General features: G+C 41.8%; 1 protein-coding gene across 1 annotated transcript in view; it reads left to right on the forward strand.

Annotated features, from left to right (window-relative positions):
* The window catches only part of GRB2 (growth factor receptor bound protein 2), a 68371-nt gene extending 49305 nt beyond the window's left edge, over positions 1 to 19066 (forward strand). Inside the window, exons 4-7 of the mRNA XM_065416292.1 lie at positions 3407 to 3504; positions 10132 to 10254; positions 13543 to 13711; positions 16794 to 19066. Of these exons, the coding sequence (XP_065272364.1) occupies positions 3407 to 3504; positions 10132 to 10254; positions 13543 to 13711; positions 16794 to 16979 (576 nt within the window). The 3' untranslated portion in view covers positions 16980 to 19066. The remainder of the gene's footprint in view (positions 1 to 3406; positions 3505 to 10131; positions 10255 to 13542; positions 13712 to 16793) is intronic.
* Positions 19067 to 22299: the final 3233 nt, after the last annotated feature.

The raw sequence follows: 22299 nt of genomic DNA on the forward strand, positions 1-22299 counted from the left end.
CTAGCTAAAAGAGCTGTTATCCGTTGGACTAATTATGTGGCTTCTGGCTCTCTTTGACAGTTCCACTGCCATCTACTAAATCATTTTTAAAATATTCCTTTATTTAACTCCTGCTTTGCGTTTTTCATTACATCTCATGGCCTTTGGAGTCATATCACTGCATAGACTAAGGATCGACAGGTCTCCCATCCTTTTGAAGTCAAAGCTCAGTTTCCTTTGATTGCTAGCACTAATGCATCCCTTAGCAATGCCTCCATCCTGGCATTTGGCTCTGGGCCAAATGTTAATGAGTACCCACAGGCATAGAGAGTTTGGATCTCCATATCTAAGCATATCTCTAGAGCCAAGATCAAGCTCATTCAAATCATGTATGTTTGAGTATTAGAATTTCAATTTTTTAATGCATCCTTACAGTTTTGGAAGTATTTCTTAATACTGAGCTATGATCCACCTATAAGTCTTCACTTTTATTCTAGAGGAGGGAAGAGGAGTCAGTTATGTTCCCTCAGGTACACACAATAAAACTTCAAAAAAATCCAGCGTAAAGGGATCTTAATGCAGGAGCTTCTCAAAGGTTTGATCTGTGTGATAGATTCTATGGTAAAAAAAGAAACGGCACATTCCCAAAAAGTAAATATTCACTCATGGCATTCAGCATGTGCAGAATGCTATCAAATACACCAATATAATCAAATGCAAACATGCTGCAAGTCAGCCTGCTGATGACTGCCAAGATATATAGCAACTGGAGCCTAACAAACACTAAGGGTACGTCTACACTTACCGGAGGGTCCGGCGGCAGGCAATCGATGTTCTGGGATCGATTTATCGCGTCTGGTTTAGACGCGATAAATCGATCCCGGATCGATCCCGGAAGTGCTCGCCGTCGACGCCGGTACTCCAGCTCGGCGAGAGGAGTACGCGGCGTCGACGGGGGAGCCTTCCTGCCGCGTCTGGACCCGCGGTAAGTTCGGACTAAGGTACTTCGAATTCAGCTACGTTATTAACGTAGCTGAATTTGCGTACCTTAGTCCGAAGTGGGGGCTTAGTGGGGACCAGGCCCAAAACACAATACTTGCAAAACAAAGGAGTAGCTGCACAAAAGGTAGTCAAAAGAAAGATCCTTTAAAATTAAATTGTCTGAATGCACTTTCATTATATTATTTAATTTGTCTTGAGTCTGCGTCATAGAAGGTACAACCCTTTTTGTGATACTCTTGGAGAGGGCAGACGCTCCATGGCTGCTCGATGCCTATCTAATGAGTAGTTTGGTCTGGGTTGTAGTGTTGGCATTAAGGAAGAAATGGCCGTTAGATGATCATCCATTATTATTAGAGAACTGTTATTAATTTGCTAAAATCAGTCATAGTTATTCAGATTTTACTGTTGTCTACTTTACTAGGGCCCAGTTCAATCCAGAGTGGGGTTTCCTTCTTATCCAGATCTAGCTATTGGAGTGGCGTAGGTTATGATATTAAAATGCCACACAGTCATCCGCTACAAGGGCCTTGTTGAGGCATGTGCTAATAGCTTTACTTTGTGTAATTCTGCTTCCCCCTTTTCCTCCCACCCCTCAAAATAAATAAAATAAATAAATAAAGTGATTAGATGGCCAAAACTTCAGAAGTGGAAATAATTGCTAGTGAAAACAGGTTTTTCCTGAGAGGATTTCTCCATTATAGAGATGGCTGTAAATCAACACAGATGTAACTTGTGAACTGTTTCAGAGTGGTAGCTGTGTTAGTCTGTATCAGCAAAAAGAACGAGGAGTACTTCAAGGAGTACTTGTGGCACCTTAGAGACTAACAAATTTATTTAAGCATAAGATTTCGTGGGCTAAAACCCAGCCCACAAAAGCTTATGCTTAAATAAATTTGTTAGTCTCTAAGGTGCCACAAGGGCTAAAACCCAGCCCACAAAAGCTTATGCTTAAATAAATTCGTTAGTCTCTAAGGTGCCACAAGCACTCGTTCTTTTTTCTTGTGAACTGTGTAACTGCTTTGTGGGTGCAGCAATAGACCTTATTTTTCACACATTTAGAGTCTAATAGTAGCATGGTCCTGTTCCTTCTTTTGCCTTTCCTCATCTTCATCTACCAAGGCAGCCTGCTGGTCCCTAGGTGCTTTTGTTATAAAGGGCCAAAGCCATCTCTGAATTTTTAATCTTCTAGATTGACAGCTTTTTTGTTAGTTGCTCATCCAGGAGAAAATATCTCTAGAGTGGTGACTTGGGAGGGAATAAATAAGCTTGTGGGATGTTGGCCAAAAAGCACACCTTTACAACAAAAATAAAGATGTCCCTTGTGCTCTCTACTGTCCTTCATTAATACAGCTTCATCCCTTATGACTTTCTGATCTTGTACTCATTTTAAAGTGTCGTCATAGTCAGAAAAGTGCATATTAAAAATGGGTACCTTCATGTTCCTACATCTGCTTGTAATGTGCCAGAGTTCCATTGACTCACTTTATTGATGTACGCCTTGTCTGCACTAGCGAACTTTACCAAAAAAATTCACCACTTCTGCTCCCTGTTCATCTGGGTTTAATTAATGGTAAAAACACCTGAAGCTGCCAGTCTTGTTTATACTTGGGCTCCCAACAGTGCTACAATTAGGGAATTTTTTTAAAAATTCCCTAATATAAGCACTACTTAAAACCCTGTGGCTCCAGTACAACCACAGGAGAGAGAGACTATCATCAGAATTGCCAAGTAAATTCTGAATGAATAATTATCAGTGGTAAAAGGAAGAATACAGCTTGTTTCTCAGATCTCAGGTTGAATTTGCAGCGGTGGCAATTAACCAAATACTCTCTGGATTTATAAACTGAATTTAGAAGTTGCTGAGAGTAAATATGGAACCTACAGACTATGGCTCTGGCTACACTAGAGAGCATACAGCGGTGCAGCTGCACCAATGCAGCTGAGCTTCTGCAAGCTGTCTAGTGTAGCCGCTCTAAGACGACGAGAGAGAGTTCTCCCGTTGAGTTAATCCACCCCCAACGAGCAGTGGCAGCTATGTCAGTGAGAAGAGTTCTCCCGCTGACATAGCACTGTCCACTTTGGCGCTTAAATCGGCATAAGTTATGTCACAGAGAGGTGGTTAATTCACACCCCTGAGCGACAGAACTTATGTCTACTTAAGCGGTATTGTAGCCATACCCTATGACTTTCCTACTAAACCACCCAACTTCAACATTGACGTTTCAAATGATTTCAAGTGACTTTTTTCCCTTCACCCTGCCTGTCATAGCTTTCAAAGTGCATGGGGTGCAGTGGAGCAGAACAGCAGATACACATTTCAAGAAATGTGCATCATAAGAGCACCCTGGCTTCCTAAGCACAATTCTGTCTGTTCTGCTATATACTGAAATATGGTAAATGGTTTTGTTGTTTTTGTTTCCTGCAGGTTTTGAATGAAGAATGCGATCAGAACTGGTACAAGGCAGAACTCAATGGGAAGGATGGCTTCATTCCCAAGAACTACATAGAAATGAAACCACATCCGTAAGTGGAGCATCACTGATCCCCTTCCCTCACTCTGCCTTGTTTTCATTTCCCCTTGAAGTAATAGGGAGGGCTGCTGAGCACATTGTAATGAGTGTAGGACCTTAGTCACTGGCACAGTCCTATGGACTTATAAAGGGGTTACTACTGGCTGCTGCACCCAGAACAGCCCTATTGTGATGAATCTTAATTGCACAGCTCCTACAGTTTGCAGTAGTGGGACTTTCTCCTGCACACCTCTTGAGGAGCAAGGGGAAAGGGTGTCCTGGTGGAATCCAACTAAATAAATTGCCTGGGAATTTCACGATTTTGTCAAATCTGGCAGCCAGAAGAGCTTCAGAGTCTTCGCGTAGCTCCTTATGTATTGTTCTATATTTTTTGGTAAAAATAGGAGACTATTTAAAAAACAACCCTATATTAAGAGACTGTCAAAGTTGTATGGTTAAGCACTGCAAAAATCAGAAATGCCATGTGTTTGACCTTAACTCTGCCCTATATGTGTTTGATACTTTGCAACATAGATTTTAACAGAGTAAGAGTGAAAATTGAAGTGAAGTAGCCTCTCAACATGTGTCCTTCCTCAAATACTGAAGAACAAGAACATGGGAACAGTACTGTTCCATGACTCTGGCTGGCCTCTTGATCATTTCTTTTCAGACACTTTTGCATCGCATCTCGTTCTCAGGTTATACTGAAATTCTAGGTAGTTGAAGTGCTTGACAAGAAAGCAGTAGCTCTGTGCAGTGCAACTCTGAAGAGTAAAGAATCTTCTGGGCAGTCCAATAAAAGCTGTCACTGGGGTTTCTGTCAGTAACTGTAACGCTGCAGTTTACAAATACTGTTGGTGCTACTTTTGTCAATAGTTGGCTTCAGTATTTAAATAATAAAGAAGAAATTGCAATTAAATATTGAACAGGAATTATTTCTGTGAGGCCTGCCTTCCAAACAGAAGGATGAAGATTCTCCCAGGCAGTGCGCTAAGAATGTGGCGAGGAACATAGCATTAGTGGTAGATTCATCTAGGTAGGAAACATGGCAAGAGGTCAGTCAAGACCTGTGAAGGGTCTCTAAAACTGTTTAAAGCCTCGTCTACGCTGGGGGAATTTTGTAGAAATTTTCCACTGTTAATGCTTGTTCAGCTCTGCTGGTGTCAGTAGTGTTGGGAGCCCTGAAGTAGCTGGCCTGCTAGTGATTTTAAGCACTGTCAGTTATATTTCCTCTGAGCAAGTTTAGATGAATATTTAAATTGCTGACAGAAGCCAGTGCCCCATGGGCTCCCATCATTGCTTATGCATGGAGCTAAACAAGTATTCGCGATCCTGGAAAACTTTCCCATAATGTCCCTAGTGTAGTGCAGACTTAACTGTGGTACAGGGCTGCAAGTGTAAATAGATTAGCAGCATAGGTGCTGGAATTAGGGGTGCTGGAGGTGCTGCCGCCACCCTGGCTTGAAGTGGTTTCCTTTATATACAGGATTTATAGTTTGGTTCAATGGCTCTCATCACCCTTACTATAAAAATTGTTCCAGCACCCCTAATTAGCAGTTAATATAAACAGCAAGTTGCAGGCAACTGAACAGGGACTTGAAAGTGCTAGGTTCTTTTGTAGGACCAGCATCTCAAAGGCAATGTTGTGAGTGAGCAGTATGGAGACTACTTCAGTCAAGAGGGGTTGGAAACTAAGGAGCTATCTATAGAACTTGGAATAATTTTCAATTTAAGACCTGTCATAGGGGGTGGGCTTTAAATCGTAAGTCCAGTAGCTAGCCTTCAAATGTAATGTGGTGTTTTCCCCAGATCACATGGTGCAAAACTTCCAATTTGCTTCACAATTATTAACAAATGAAGCCTGAAAGAAAAGAATTAGTCCTCCAGTTGCAAAATTCAGAAACCCTTTTAAAACAAAGAGTTAATCTGTAATTCACACCAATTAATACAATAGAGAGAAGTGAGATACTCAGTGAAGAGCAGCAGGAAGCTCTGGGAGGGAGACTTCCTGCTAAGCTCAGCTCTGCATTTCATTGGCAAGGCTTGCTTTTTGGGGTTGCTTTCATGGTGTGGTTTGTGTTAGACTTTTGGCCTGTACGTCTTAAGTGCTTGTGCATGCATACTGGGTTGTTCACAGAATATCTCTTCATAAACATTGTGACTTTTATGTGTGGAGGAAACACAGCCCAAGCTAAATGATTGCAATGAGTGAGGCCAGAAGAACTGCCAAATTGCTGCTTGCACAACCAAGAAACTAGTCTGTATGCCTGGTGAACTTGGTATTTTACCTGTCAGTGCATCCACCTCCAGCCTTGCAACATCAGCAGTAAATTCTGGATTTGTTTTTGCAGTCCTGACTGGACAACTTCACCCAACATAACATTTGTCTCCAACTAGCTTTGTAATTAACAGATCTAACCATTCAGAAGGAAATAGTGGAAACCATTGGAATAGTGTGGCTGCTTTCTTTGGTTTAAAATGTTTGGGTATTCTGAGGATTTTGCTAGTTTTTGACCCAACCTATGGAAAAGATTTGTGTGCAATATTCCATAAAGCCAGAAAATGTATGTTGCCTTGGATGTGTGCTCCTGAGCAGTCTGATATGTTTCCTTAAACACAAATTTCCTCTTTTATTTTTTATATGTGAAGAATGCCTGAAAAGTTTGTGTTTTTCTGATTTGTGTTTACATTAAAAATTCAGGTCTTCTCTATCCTGAGAACTCTATGATGACTAGAGAGCTAGTAGAATTATGACCTCACAAGAGACAAAGCTGAGCCATTGCAAAGAGGATTTTTAATAAATCTCCCCCCCCCCCCCCCATTTAACTCAAATGCCTGGGAAATTATTAGAAAATGTCTGTGCTGAGGATTCAAAATTGTTCCTCTTCAATAATCGGAGATATTTCTTAATGTACATTTGAAATCTCTAATGAGCCAGCAAAACCAGGGAAAACTAATCTTGATATTTCTGATTCAAACCAGCAAAAAAAAAAAAAAAAAAAACCCCTCCCTGGGAAAATCTTTCCGGTTTCCTTTATGCACCACAGAGCTGCAAAAAAAATGCACAAAAACATTTTTTACCTTTTGCAGGTCAACTTTAACATGGTGATAAAATGTCAATCATACCTGAGTAATTGCTTTGTTCTGTCTAATTCTCAATCAAACAATAGCGAAAATCATAAGCAGAAACTATGGAAAGAATCCTCAAATTCTTAATATAAAACTTGCAAAATGCAGTATTAGGATAAAGTAAAATGTAATGCTTATTCCTCTTTACTATGACCAAAAAGCAAAAATGTGGGAAACAGAACCCCCGTATCAATATCTTGACACAGTGAGTTCTGAAGGAGTCCCAGATAACGGTTTCTCACAATTGATTTTGAAAAAAATACAACACACTGGTGTGATGGTGATAGGAGCTCCCTCTGCTGGCTCTGTGGCAATGAAGTGCTGATTTCAATGAGGTTATTGCAAAAACAAGGAAGTATTCAGTTCTGGTAGCTCCTTTGCTATTGGATACAGGGTGGGGGTGGGAATTAGCCTGTCCTTTCTGTTTGGAAAAAAGCTGTAACACACACACACAACTTACAATAAAGTAATATACATGTAGTTGATGAGTGATGTCTGGTATTTGTAATAGAGAATGTTTCCTCCAATCTGAAAACTCTCCATAAATGGAACTACGTGGAACGAAGTTAATATTTTCTTCACAAGGTTTCTGTGGTGGAAACAATTTTCAGACACGCTGCCTATAGCAAAAATATCCCTGTAAACATATCAGGTGTCCTTTACATCAATGATGTCATTTATATACTGTGCATTGTATCAGACAGACACCATAGGCAGATGGTGAGAGGAGCTGGGGCTGCCAGTTATAGAAGAATCTGCTCATGGTGTGGTGAAGTCTCTCTTCCTCTAGATCATGCCTGATCCTGGAGAGCAGAAACTATTGTTCCATCTCTGAGAATTTCACAAAAAAAATCCACTAAATAAAGGCCAGTCTTACAGATCTCTGTGTCCTCCCTGCAAAAGGAGCCCTCGGTATGGTAATGGAAAGGAAGTTCTTTGGAATGGAGCCCTTGCTCTTTAGCCATGAAATGGGCCCCCAACAGGAATGCCCTTATGCTCATGGATTGTGGCAATGAGTGTCTCTTGACCCAGTTTGAGAGAACCTATCACTCAGCATTTTAGCCATTCTGTCTCTAACTGAAGGTAGCTCTGGTTTTCCCAACACCGCACGTGCCCGACATCCCAAACCCAGTTTGTTTTTGCTATTCTTGGACTGGAGTCTGGATTAGAAACCTGTGATCGATGAGCTGTGGGCAGCACCTAACAGACTAGGCCTGTGATTTAATTTCACCCTGGCACAAGAACAGCCAGCTACTGACTGAATGTAGTCACTTTGCTCACTGCAGTTCTGTATGAATTATTCATAATCACCTGATCCAGAACAGGCTGGAAATTGTTCTTTGGCACAAAATGCATTTTCCATTTGTGCAGTAGTGGTGCGGAGCCCCTATTAAGGCGTGAAAAGCTCCTGATTCAACTATTCACAGCTATAATGTGAAGTGTAGCCTTTGAAGAAACCTGTGGGTGAAGTCTGCATTTCAATGTATTTAATAGCGGAAGAAATCTTGTTGCTTTCCCTTAAGTGCTACTAAAGTGACAGTTGTTGTTCTTTCCTGTTAAAAATCATAAAATTTCTTTGCTTAATCCAGTATAATCTATTGTGACCCAAGACCCCCTTAATGCCAACTGGCATGGGACTTACAGGAATACACTGATTCTGGTGGATATGTTCTGGTTCACCAAAGAATGTCATGTGAAGTCTTAAATGACAGCCGGACTCACATTGATCATTAATAGCGTTGTGAAATGTATGTACAGATACTCAGGATATAGATACTGAAAATATGTTTTAAAGTCTGTATCAAGGCAGAGGTGAAAAACAGGCCTTCCTTCAGACAGGAGGTAAGAAATGTATCTCTGGAATGTAAATTAAGCATTGTAAACCAATGCAATGGATGCCCATTGATATACAATGTGAAATGTTAGTGAGGAGATGTGAAGTCAACAGGGAAGCAGCACACAGGAAAAGCAAGCCATGGGTGGTTATCCTCTTTGAGTACAGACAATGAACTTGGGAGGGTGGGTATATGTCAGAAATGAAGAAGACACCTCATCCTGCACATAGAAAGAGATGGGCAGTGCGTTGCCATTCATGAAAACAGGATCTCAGATAGCCTTGGCTGAAAACACTTCTAAAGAGTTTGGGTGAGAGAAATTCTTTTTGACAGTAGGGTAACCTGGAAGTTTTGTCTCTAGAGAGCATGTTACAATTTTGTTTTATGTGTAACCATTTGTTTCCAGTATTCTTATTCACTGTCTCCTGAGTCTCTAGGCTTTGATGATAAACTTATTTTTGTTTTCACATAAATATATCTCAGTGCGGTGGTTTTAAGCTAAGTGCTGGTCTTGAGCTGAATCTTAAACTGATGTATATACTGTTCCTTTGGAAACAGGAAGCCTGGTAGTTCTGTGAGTAGCCAACGTCGGTGGATATCACAAGAGAATGCTTCAAAGGGACTTGGGGTCTGGGGTACATCTATTGTTAACCTGCAAGGCAAAGGAAGGGCTGGCATTGCCCAGAAGAGTGTGCTTGAGGGGCTGACAGGGTGGTGGTGTTTGAGCTGATAGCAACCTAAGCACAAGCAAGACTCCTCCTCGCTGGTGGCAGGGAGTGACAAGGTGGCCTGGTCTACACTATGACTTTAATTCGGATTAATCCCGTAGTGTAGACATACCCGGTGACTCACCTGTCCTTGGAACCCCAAGAACCATCACATCTGTCTTCCAAAGTGTCTGCTTTGCAAGTCAGTACAGAGGCACTGCATTTTTTCTTAGCAAACTCAAGTAATAAAAGAGCGTGTATAATTACTTTCCATTGACCATCTTCAGTTGCCAATAGTGAAACAAATCCAGCTGTACATGAACAAAGTTCCATAATGATGGGCCACATACATGCAGATTTCTTGGTAGTCATTGGTTAAACTGTGTATGTGCAACATGGAGAAGTAGAACTTTGTATCTTCTGCTTCAGAAACACAGGCCTCTACACCTGGAGTTGTAGAGGAAGATTTCTATTAGCATTTGACTGGCCCAAAAAGGGGAGCTGTTTAGTCTATTGTTTTTGTTTGGTTTTTGTTAAAGCTATGGGACCTGGTTACTAAAATACTCTCCGGAACCATTCTGTAGCCTTTAGATTTATCCAAGCAACTGGACAGATTCAACATCATCCAGGTGGGGCACCGTGCTATATGTTTTCCTACCGTAGTTTCTCTTTCTGCTCTTATTGTAAATTCTGCAATTTCAGTGATTTCATTTACAGACATATCGAGTCATCCCAGTATAGTAGAAAAAGGTTAGTGCAAAGCCCCTCCTGGTGGAATCATGGTGGCCGTTGCTCTCAAGATGAGGGGGCATGGTACTTGTGCCGGTAAAGGTTCTGTAGAGTAGTATCAGGGTGCAGCTCAATTCATTACCTTTCTTTTGAAATCACTTCACAGCTATGTACATGTCCAATCCTGATTTTTCCATGGGGAGGGGACTGACTTTAATTCTCATCTTTCTTCTTCCACAGATGGTTTTTTGGGAAAATCCCCCGAGCAAAGGCTGAGGAGATGTTAGGCAAACAGAGACACGATGGTGCCTTTCTCATCAGGGAGAGTGAGAGTGCTCCTGGGGACTTCTCTCTCTCAGTCAAGTGAGTATTGCTCTGTAGCATCCAGTGGGCTAATTAGGACACCCCTTGTGTGATAAAAGTACAAATGATTATTCCTATTTTTCACCTCTGACACTATTTCCCACATGTGTAGTAGCAATTCTCTCTTCCAGTGACGTGCACCTGTGCTATCTTTTGTAACAATAAATATGGGTGCTCTATCCTACTAAGAGTCACATTGCTGAGCTGATGGTAACAAGATATTGTCCTGTTCTGTGTGAAACGATGTAATGGTTCAGTGGTGAGAGCAGGGGAATGGGACACCATGACTCAATGGATTTTGAAGAATGATGATGATCATGTACTGTTTTTCCCTCTTCCTGCTCTTCTCATTTACTATTCTGAGGCTCTAATTCTTTCCACCTTCTGCTCTCGCTATCTGGCTGGTTGAGAGACACTTTCAAATATGCAGTTTTTCATAACTCTGTGGGAGGCACATATTTTGGGAATATCCTTGTTCTCCAGCATAGAGATGTGGAGTTGTAAAAACGGAGCGTGCTTCCCATCTCTTGTCAGTAGATCCCATGTTGGCACAGACCTCACGATTTCATTTTGGAAATGTAGCTGGGTTGCAATGAGCTATTATTACTTAATATTTTTATTACAGTAGCATCTAGAGATGCTTATTTAAATCGCTTTAACAGTAGCTCCTATGTCAGTGTCAGTCTCGCATATTCCCTCACAAACTGTGAGAGCCCCAAGAGGCTGCTGTGAAATAGAATGGAAATGTTACAAGCTTTAACAATATGGGATATGTACTTAAATGAACAAACTCTTGTCCTTTAGCGGTTGACACCCTTCTTCCCCTCCACTTACAGTCGCACACCCTTTGCCTGGCAGAGCTGAGCAAGATATCCTTTGGAACCTAAGCATCATATTTTGATTATCCAGCTGAGGTTGCTACAGAATACAGAGTTTTCCATGCCCATCAAGCACAGTACCTCAGCAGTGTTTCCAGCTCTTTCCTTCTGTGATTAAATTCTGGACCTCATATATGGCAGCATAGAATTCTTCCATCATGCTGGCTTGTTTTAGCAGTGCATTTATATTCTGCCTTTGGCACAATAATCAGATACGCTGGAATACACAAAAGGATATATGAATGACCAGAAACAAGATGTAAATGGAACCTTTATTCCTGGAAGCTTATTCTTTACAAAACGAACAAATTGAGTCTAAATACTGGGAAACCACAGATAATCTCTGCCTGCCTAGTAGCTCAGTGATAGCTCACCTACTGATATATTTCTCAGTTTTGGGATTTTTCTGCTGATTAGCTCTTCTGAAAGGGCTTACTAAAACCTTATCTGCAGGATCTGAAGTGGAAAGAAACTGACTGAGAAAGGGAGACTTGAAGCATTAGCAATGAAATACTTGCTGCAGATTTGACATTTGCTCATAGCAACACTAGACTGTACATCTCCAGGTATTGAAAGACTGTAAACACCAAATGAGAACTGCTGCTTGCATTTTTCATTTCTTGGAGCTATAAAGGGAAAATGTTATAATTCTGTCTACATATACCTCTCTACTGGTAGCCTGTTTTGATCTCCCCTTCCTTCAGAAGAAAATGTATTGGAAGCAAGAGACAGAGGTTTTTATTAAATATCAAAACTTCTGTCTATTTGCATACCAAAAGATGTAGTTAAAGTTGAGTTAAGGATGCTGCTGTGTAAGTCTATAGAAGTGTTTGGGTTGTTTTGTTTTTTCTTGTTGCACTAACAGGCTTTGTGTGGGGAGATTTTAACTGATCACTTTGTTCTGAAGTTTGAGTTTGGGATTTTGAAGCCCATCACCCAGAAGGGATGGGAAACAGAAGGTGCTGTTGTGCAGCAGCAACCTTAACTCTCTCTTAACAAAATATTTTATAAGTACGTTTCTTTTGTTTTTAAACCTGTGAGAACCTCCAGCCAGCCTGGCTCATTCACATCTCTATCAACAGAATGGGTTTACTCTCTCATGGCTGGGATATCAAGCCTTAGTAGACAATGTTAGACATTCTTTGAGTCTTGGGGAGTTCAACTCAGGTGCTTCAGAAACAGCCAGCACCAGAAAAAGCCTGCATGCATGGCAGTTCTCAAGTCATCTCTTTACTTTGACAAAATGCCTAATCACTACTGATTAAAAAAAAAAAGGAAATTACACCATGCACAACATGGACCCATGGCCTCTACAACCCAAACATCCCACGGGATCTCCCCAGGACTACAGGTGACTATGGTGTACATATGTATGATGCACATAAATATGTAATGTGCATGCACATGAAATGCCATTGTTGGTGGGGAGCTGTATCTTAGGAACCTCTTGACCAAATTTGCACCACACATCTTGATGGATTTTAGAGAGATTTGAAAATTTGGCTTTAAAGCAAAACCTTGTTGCAACCTTAAGTATGGAGTATCTAGTAACTCCATAGTATTCCTTTAACAGGTCCTGTCTTCTGTAGCTTCTTTTTCACCCTTCTCTGTCAGTGCATAAAATGGTAATACCTTCTACAGTCTTAGCTGTGCTGCTAAAAAGAGACCATTATCCGCTATTTATCTGGAATCATTTTGAAAGAACCAGTTTTTCATTCCTGTCCCTAGCAGTAAAACCTAAATCTTCTGCTGTCTTAATGTTCAGCTCTTTCACTCCTGCCTGTAATATGCATAGGGGATGTTCTGGAAAGGATGAGGTGGCACTTTATTTCTATAAACGTGGGTTCAATTTGGCTCATATTGTGAGTGGATTGATTCTGGTTCCAAGATGACATTCTTCCAGCCCCATACACTTTCTAAGTTGACTAACTTTGTTCATGTGGGATAGCAGCCATTGCTATAGGTCAGGACTGAGTGCCTTGGTATATCTATATGGAAGGAGTCTGCATTCCATCTGCCACTCTATTTGCCTCTCCAGCCAGTATTTTAATTCCCTCTTTCATGAATGCTATCGTCACAAGCTTTGTTTTTTATAGTATTTATACTTTCAAAACACACCCCAGACACTGATCATCTCTCTGATCCCTTCTTCCCTGTGCAAGGTCCGAGGAAGTGCAAAAGCTACTTTCCACCAATCCTTAGCCTGCACAGATGACAGTGGGTTAGTGTATCTCCAGAATCATTTGAGACCTAGATTCACAGCGATTAAGAAAGGAGACCTTTTTTATGCTATTTATGCTTGGAATTGTCTTCCTAGATTTAATCGGCTTCCATTCATGTCCTTCTAGGAAGAGAGACTCTGTATGACTGATACATACAATCTGTCTTCTCTCCCTCTCCCACATCCCAGGTTTGGAAATGATGTGCAGCACTTCAAGGTGCTCCGAGATGGGGCTGGCAAGTATTTCCTCTGGGTGGTGAAGTTCAATTCTCTGAACGAGCTGGTAGATTATCACAGATCCACTTCTGTCTCCAGGAACCAGCAGATATTTCTTCGGGACATTGAGCAGGTGCCACAGGTAAGATGGTGGGAGAGAGGAGCATTGCCACTATAACCAAAATGGAGAGCTCTCTGACAGCAGCCCAGGGTCTGAAGGATTGCTTGAATTTTAAGTAGGAAGATATGGGGAGAGAGAAGTTAACCCTTTAACTTTCCCTCTCTGATGTAGAATTATCTGATTCTACAATTCTGAGCCCTGGTTTCTGCAGACTAATTGTACTGAAAAATAAATGCAGCCCATGTGCCTTTTTTTGGATGGGCTTTGTACCACTATAAAAAACTTGTAAATCCCCTTCTGTTCTGGCAAAGGATGTCCCTATGACTTTTTGATCATCCAGTTCACATCTTTAAGAATGATTTGGGATTATGCCTAGCCTTCAATACATAAAGCACCATAGTGAGTCCATCTGTTCGTTCCCACCAGTAGACATGGTCTTAATCATATGTTACATTCCCTTCCCCCTGCTACTTTCATGGGATTTTGATTTCTGTTTGAATTCGTTTTTAGCCAGCAGTGCCCTCAGCAATACACTGCATACCATCAATATCTTAATGCACATTCCTCTTCAGAGGCACACTGTAGAGAATGGTTAAGGATATTGGCATATGGAACTTCTCTCCTCTAGGTTGCTGGTTTGAATCTAGTCCAAACTGGTAGTGACTAAAGTTATGGTCTAATGGAAGTTATTGGTTTTAGTTCAGCTCCCAGGCACACCAAAATACCATCGCAGTTGGCAATTGGTGTCTGTTGGGCTCTGCAGGAAGACCATCTGACCATTAGATGTGGCCCCTCCAGTCCAGGCTTGAGACATGCTGGAAAGGCTGAGGGGGAAACTTAGGGTATGTCTAAACTAGAGCGTGAAGTCATAAATTCTAGCTCAAGGCGATATACTCCCACTAGCTCTGATTACCTAGCGTTCTAAAAATGGAAATAAAGCTGCAGTGGCACAAGCAGCAGGAGGGGCTTGCTGCCCCAAGTATGATCCTGTCTGAGTTCAGAGGTATGGACTTGGGGCAGCTAGCCCCTCTCGCAGCTTGTCCTACCGTGGGTACACATCTATTTTTAGCATGCTGGCGCAATCAGAGCTAGTGTGGGTATGTCTCCTCAAGCTGGCATTTATATCTTCCAGCCCTAGTGCAGTCATACCCTTGTGCTGCTCTGTCCATGCTGTACCTAGTCTATAGATAAACAGGACATCAAGGCTATTGGACCAGTATTAAATTAACCATATCAAAAAACACATAGCTGAAAAATACAGAAAACATGAAAATAAAAGTACCTCCTAGCACCATAAGCTCATTTTTAAAATGAAGCTTTAGTTTTCATAAACACAGTATACAGATATGCAAAAAACAGATTGGATAAAGCAGCAAAGAGTCCTGTGGCACCTTATAGACTAACAGACGTATTGGAGCATGAGCTTTCGTGGGTGAATACCCACTTCTTCGGATGTAGAGACTAACACCTACAAAATCTTCACCAAGCATTCTCAAAACTACGATACCCGCGTGAGGAAATAAGGAAACAGATCAACAGAGCCAGACGTGTACCCAGAAGCCTACTGCAAGACAAGCCCAAGAAAGAAACCAACAGAACTCCACTGGCCATCACGTACAGTCCCCAGCTAAAACCTCTCCAATGTATCATCAGTGATCTACAACCCATCCTGGACAACGATCCCTCACTTGCACAGGCCTTGGGTGGCAGGCCAGTCCTCGCCCACAGACAACCCGCCAACCTGAAGCATATTCTCACCAGTAACTACACACCGCACCATAGTAACTCTAACTCAGGAACCAATCCATGCAACAAACCTCGATGTCAATTCTGCCCACATATCTACATCAGCAACACCATCACAGGACCTAACCAGATCGGCCACACCATCACCGGTTCATTCACCTGCACGTCCACCAATGTAATATACGCCATCATATGCCAGCAATGCCCCTCTGCTATGTACATCGGCCAAACTGGACAGTCCCTACGTAAAAGGATAAATGGACACAAATCAGATATTAGGAATGGCAATATACAAAAACCTGTAGGAGAACACTTCAACCTCCCTGGACACACACTAGCAGATTTAAAGGTAGCCATCCTGCTGCAAAAAAAATTCAGGACCAGACTTCAAAGAGAAACTGCTGAGCTTCAGTTCATCTGCAAATTTGACACCATCAGCTCAGGATTAAATAAAGACTGTGAATGGCTAGCCAACTACAAAAGCAGTTTCTCCTCCCTTGGTGTTCACACCTCAACTGCTAGAAGAGGGCCTCATCCTCCCTGATTGAACTAACCTCGTTATCTCTAGCCTGACTCACTCTTGCTTGCATATTTATACCTGCCTCTGGAAATTTCCACTACATGCATCCGAAGAAGTGGGTATTCACCCACAAAAGCTCATGCTCCAATACGTCTGTTAGTCTATAAGGTCCCACAGGATTCTTTGCTGCTTTTACAGATCCAGACTAACACGGCTACCCCTTTGATACTTGAGATTGGATAAAGTCTGTCCAAAAAAAATTCACTCAACATGAATGACTGGTGGTTAGAAAACTTCAAATGGAAGCATTTAAAATTTCAGTGTGGTCCAACGGTCATTGTTTAGGGGAAAAATTAAGTGTCATGGTATAGGGTTGGTTAAGAATACTCACTGAACGTTGTGATCTGTGTGGAAAGCAAACTGAGGAAGAATAAGAGTAATGAAGCTGTTAGGACACAGAAAGGAAATGGAGAAGGACAAGGATACAGAGGTGAAGGGAATATCTAGTGGAGACTCAGTAGCATATACAATATGGGCTTCTGATAAGACATGGTCACAAAAATGCGCAAGAGACTCCACCTTGTTGAGTTTTACTGTAACTCATTCATTTAATTAATTTGATCATTTTCAAAGGCCTTGTGTATTCTAAACTTATCCTTTGAGCATCTTGTCACAGTTGATGAAAGAGGCAATTTGCAGAGAAATGAAACAGCCCAAATATTTACTAGTGGCACCTGAACTCTGTTGCAGAGCTAGAATGCAGCCTGTGAAACAGGGACAGTGGGAGATTTGGATGCTGTGAATGACACACTCACTCTTGGTTTTTTCCCCATGCAGCAACCCACATACGTTCAGGCCCTTTTCGATTTCGACCCCCAGGAGGAAGGTGAACTCGGCTTCCGCCGTGGAGACTTTATCCAGGTCCTCGACAATTCTGATCCCAACTGGTGGAAAGGAGCCTGTCACGGACAGACGGGCATGTTTCCACGCAACTACGTGACCCCAGTGAACCGGAACATCTAGAGATAAATATTAGAGATTATTTAAAGAAACCAGAGAAACAGTAAATACACATACAGAGTCTAACTACAGCCAGTGATCTAAAATCACAAGATGGTAAAACCTGAATCACTTCTTACCACAAAGTGATCTTCCTTCACTCAGTATGGAACTTTGGGGGCGGGAGGGAGAATTCAACTTACATGCCAAAATTTACCTTTAAATTAAAAAAATTAACAGATTTCCTCAGCTGCTCCTGGGTTGTCCTTTTCATTCACTCTTCCTTTTCCCCCTTCCTCTGTCCATCAGTGCATGAAGTTTTAATGCCATATAAAGTCCTAGCCATGCTGATAAAGGAAAAGGGAGAAACTCTGCTGGTATTTTCTCTCTATGCAAACAGTCTTCATTTGACATGGAGGGACTTGAGAGAAGAACCAAATCCACTGTCCTGCCTTTAAAAAAACAAAACTGCTTTTTGCCTTCAACATTCAGCTCTTTTTGGTTGGGAAAAGATGGTGTTTTCTTTATTTTTCCTTCTCCTTAGCCACTCTCCCCTCTGAGGCTCAGTAGCTTCATAGCAGAGTGAAGGAGACAAACTTTTTTTCACAAGTCATAGAGCTGCTCTGAGAAATTCCAAACTACAATCAGTCTGTTCTCTTTTATTTTGGTGACAGCTTTTTTTCTTCAAGGTGTACGGTTGAGCACAGTCTGTAATTTTTTTCCATAGTGCCTTTTCCCTTATTTCCTTTTTTTATTATTTTTAAGTTAAAAGGACAGTCCAGAGGTTTTTTTCTTTATACGTGTAAATATTTTTAGGGGGGGAGAAGGGGTAGTTTTATCAATGAATATAAAAAGACATCTACAAAAAAGATGGAGCTTTAATATTTGTATTACCGTCTGACTTTCTTTATTCCAAGGAAAAATACAAGGCATATACAGTGTTGTAAGTGGCAGCACAGGCTGCTCAGAGGTGGGGAGCTGCAGCCAGGAGCCTCAGGAAAAAGGGGAGAGAAGGATTGCCTCATAGAATCATAGAAATGTAGGATTGGAAAGGACGTCAATAGGTCATCTAGTCCAGTCCCCTGCACTGAGCCAGGACTAAGTATTATGGGAAACGGGCAAACGTATTTGGGGGTGAAGGTGGGCGATGTTCTATCAAAGTACCATGGTGGGAGAGAATAGTGCTGAGGTGTCCGACGAAATGTACATTCCTCTTGACAGGAAGCTTTATATTACAGGGAAACCTCAAGAAATAGTACTTGAGTACACTTCAAGGTATTAGTGAATGTCCATACATACCCATGTAATCAAGAGTCTGGCTCCCTTTAGGCTGGGGTAGGGAATATTTGCAATCATGTCTTGTTCTTGAAAAGAGGGGGTGGCATCACTGTTCTCCACTTTCTCCCTACCCCCTCCTCCTCATGCCAGTGTTACACAATTTAAGAAGTTGATTCTTACTTTTCAATCCCGGTTCACAGCAGGCTGTGTGGTGACTGCATTCCCCCTTCCCTCACCACAGTGGCATTCGTTAATGCCATCAGCCCCTCTGCCAGAGCAGTTTGACATTGATTTGGACAAAAAGGAGATAAATCAAACTGCAGAGCTTTGTGCCAATCTTCAGTTATATTGTTTCCTCTTGGCAGCCCTGTGGCTGAACCCTTCACCCCAACGATGAACCCCAAAACTGCAACAGAGATCTCCTGCCCAAGCGGAGACGTTCCTGTATTGGCGGGTGCCTTTTTTGTACTAAGTGTTACAAATGTTTTATTCCTGAGATGGACTCTGCCTTACACTTCATTTCTCCAGCAGATGAAAGAGAGAGCTACCCTGTAGAGTATTACTTTCTCTCCCTGTCCTTGCTAGCTGTCATTCACTTTGTCTTCTTTCTAAAAATGATTGGAAAAGGAATCTATGGCATTCTACACCTGGACCATTTGATTGTTTCCTTATTTTGAAATTGGTGTATATCATACAGCCTTATGTCTTGTGTGTACATATATTAAAAAAAATCAGTGTTTAAATAAAAAGGCCTATGTACTTAATCCTTTAACTCTGCAGCAGCATTTGGTAGATAGTAATTAACTGTGAATAATAAATATACAATGAATTCTTCCCTTTAGCATCTGTCTGTTATTTCCATTAACTGAGCAAAACATCAGCCAGTCAAACTAATTTATAACATGTAACTCAGTGGGATGGAGGAGATAAGTTAGTCCTTCATCCTACCAAGACAGATAAATTGAGAACTGCATAGGTTAGCATGCATGGCCTTCTGGGTTCAGATAAAAATCCTGTCTGCTGCTTGCAGACATTAAAGATCCTTTGTCCATTATCTGAACGGTAGGTGGAGCCTAGTTGTTTCCTTGTTCCTTGCTCAAAACTTTTTATTGATCTCCACAAATGGGCATGAATTGCTGACACATAGTAAGGAACCGGTTGTGGAAGATCCTTTGGTGTATCCGATCTGACTTCTGACTGATAGTCTCCAAGTAGTTTATTGCTGCTCTTTTACTGAAGGACAGAGTCAGGGGGGATGCTGGAATCTGACTTGTGAGAACAGCAACTGTATTTCCAACTGACAAATGAGTGATTATTTATTTATTTTCCTGCTCGATTTGCACCTTGGCCTAGCTGCCTTTATGGATTACATCCAATGGTATGAGTTGGTTCCAAAAGCACTTTCAAATGGGACCAGAATGGCTTGCCTGGATCACGATAATAAGCTGTATTAATTCAATGGTGGAAATGGTCCTTGAAAACCTGTCTGCATCAATATCAATTGTATGACTTCTCTCCAACCCTTTGCTCTGTGTAGATTATGTCCCTCCATAGTAGGATTTAAAGCATAATAATTGAAAGGCTGACTGACATATAAGCTTCTTTGAATTGTCAAAGATAATTCTTGTTTGGTTAGGAATTTTTTCACCACATCTGTTCTGGAGCCTGCTGTCTCTGGCAATATCTAAATTATCCAGTGAGAATTTTTTCATTGTTTTTCCTGAGTTGTGCCAAGTCAGTACCCCAACCAAACTTGCAATGATTTCCCTTGTGGGTTTGAGTTGGACATCGTTTATAATGTTGAACTGGGACATCTTCACATTCTCAGTGGTCTTTATCTTCTATTGAAAGTTTAGGAAAAATTCCTTATGGCTTGTAAAGGAAGCAAAACACATTTGTTGCCATTTTGTATGGTTGTGTAATATTAATGATGGTGCTTGGTTCTTGTTTTTGGCCCAAATCCCTTCTGAGTAAGTCATGCATCTCTTTAAGGTTCTCTCTCCCACATGCACATACAACCACCACCATGGGTGCACACATACACCCCCTTCTCCTGACAATGCAAATGTCAAAATTAAGATTAAAGGTCTCCTTCCCCTTTCTCCTCTTTCACACCCCCCACTCCTGAGGGGGGGGAGGGGGGAAAGCTTAAAAATCTCTACATACCTGACTGTCATCCTACCTGATACTAGCAAAGCAAAAGCAATATGGCCAAAATTTCCAGACCTGGCAGTCAGCCAGCTTATATATAAAAGGCCTTTGAATATCCATTGAATATCTACTGCCATCACAGCAACCAAGCAACTGCTTCGGCTGCTGATGCTATATGTAAGGATTGTTTGAACCGGAGTTGTAGGCACAGAACAAAGTAATGTGATGGGGCATACATTAAAAATGCAGCTGATGCGTGTTATATTTAGCAATATATTTTACACTTTTTGACTCCTTGGAGAAATGATCAGCTTCTAAATAAAACCACAATGATCCTAATTCTGCATTTAAAAAAAAACTAGCACTTCTCTCAAGACTCGGAAAGTCTGATTTCAGTATTTCCCTTTATTTTAACACAAGTTTAAAAAAAAAAAAAATTATGAGCTGGCCATGCTAGAAGGTGAGTGAATTATGTGACTGAATATTTGCTGCCAAACCAGCATGACTAATCAATAACTTGCCACTGTGAGTAGTACATAATGTTAAAAGTGCAGTTCTTAGTGACACTCAGGCTTTGTACATAGCTCCTCCCTTTCTCATGGTAGTATGTGCAGAATTAAGTGCCAGAAACTCTTATTTTAATACTAGTTCTGCCATGGACTCCTAAATGGCCCTGTGAGAGTCATTTTAATCTGCTTCCATTTCTCCATCTGTGAATTGGGAATAACCCATTTTCAAGGGTTGAAGACTATTTAAAGTACAATCTGCACAGTGAATACATTTGCTTTATCACTCTTACCATTAATTTAGAAAACTAAAACCACAAGCTCATGGAAAACCAGCTGGGCAGAAGGAGTTAGGGGGTGGGTTAGAGAATCCTGTCTTTTAATGAAATGGTGTTGCTTTGTCAGGTGCTGGTGGGCCAGTGCTCTATTCTATGCTCTGCTTGGTTGGAGTGGCTCTCCTGGACTGATTAGTGTTGGGTAATAAAATACCATTGGGAGAAAAGGTAGAAAGAAAGTAATCGTAGGGCTAGACTAATATGCTTCTGTGCTCTAACATCCACATAATAATCTGGGAATTGTTTACACAGTTGGTCTGTGCCTGCGATAATGGTTTACTATCTCTTGCCTATCTGCATGGTGGCTAGCAGATGGTAGGTGTGCTGGGGGGGGGGGGAAAGGGCACACAATCCTTGTGAATCTTGGGTTTGAACACAAACCCACCACAAAACAAATGTATTCCCCCATTGTTCTACAGGCCATCTACCTGAGACTTCCCTCAGTTGAGTGATTTGATCCTCTATAGCGAATGCCTGGCCCCTTCTAAGCTTGGTGTGATAATTGCCTCTGGAAAGGGTGACCAGATAGCAACTGTGAAAAAATGGGGCAGGGTGTGTGTGTGTGTGGGGGGGGGGGGGGGGTAATAGGCGCCTATATAAGAAAAAGTCCCTATAAATGGGACATCTGGTCACCTTACCTCTGGAGGTCCAAGCACCTGTTCTGAAAGGGGGGATCTGCCTGAGACCAGGATTGGCTGGCTCTGGGTCCTTAAAGGGGCAGATGACCCTGTTACACTGTCCCTCTCCTTTTTCTTCTCTGTTGCAAAGACCAAGATGAGTGTGGGACCTTTTCCTCCTATAGGGTGACCAGATGTCCCGATTTGGGGGTCTTTTTCTTATATAGGCTCCTATTACCCCCACCCCCTGTCCCGATTTTTCACGCTTGCTGTCTGGTCACACTATCCTATCACCCCAAATGCTTTCCTATGTCAGCTTGGGAGGAGGGGATGGAGAGGCACCTCGCCCAGCCCTGCCCTGTATTACGCTGCGAGGTCTGGCGGGACTACATCTCCCAGCAAGCCTCGGGCCTGTGGTGATCCTGAGCATGCGCAGTTTATCTGTCCTCCCGGACCA

The sequence above is a fragment of the Emys orbicularis genome, chromosome 13 (genome assembly GCF_028017835.1).
Source record: "Emys orbicularis isolate rEmyOrb1 chromosome 13, rEmyOrb1.hap1, whole genome shotgun sequence".
NCBI lineage: Eukaryota > Metazoa > Chordata > Testudines > Emydidae > Emys > Emys orbicularis.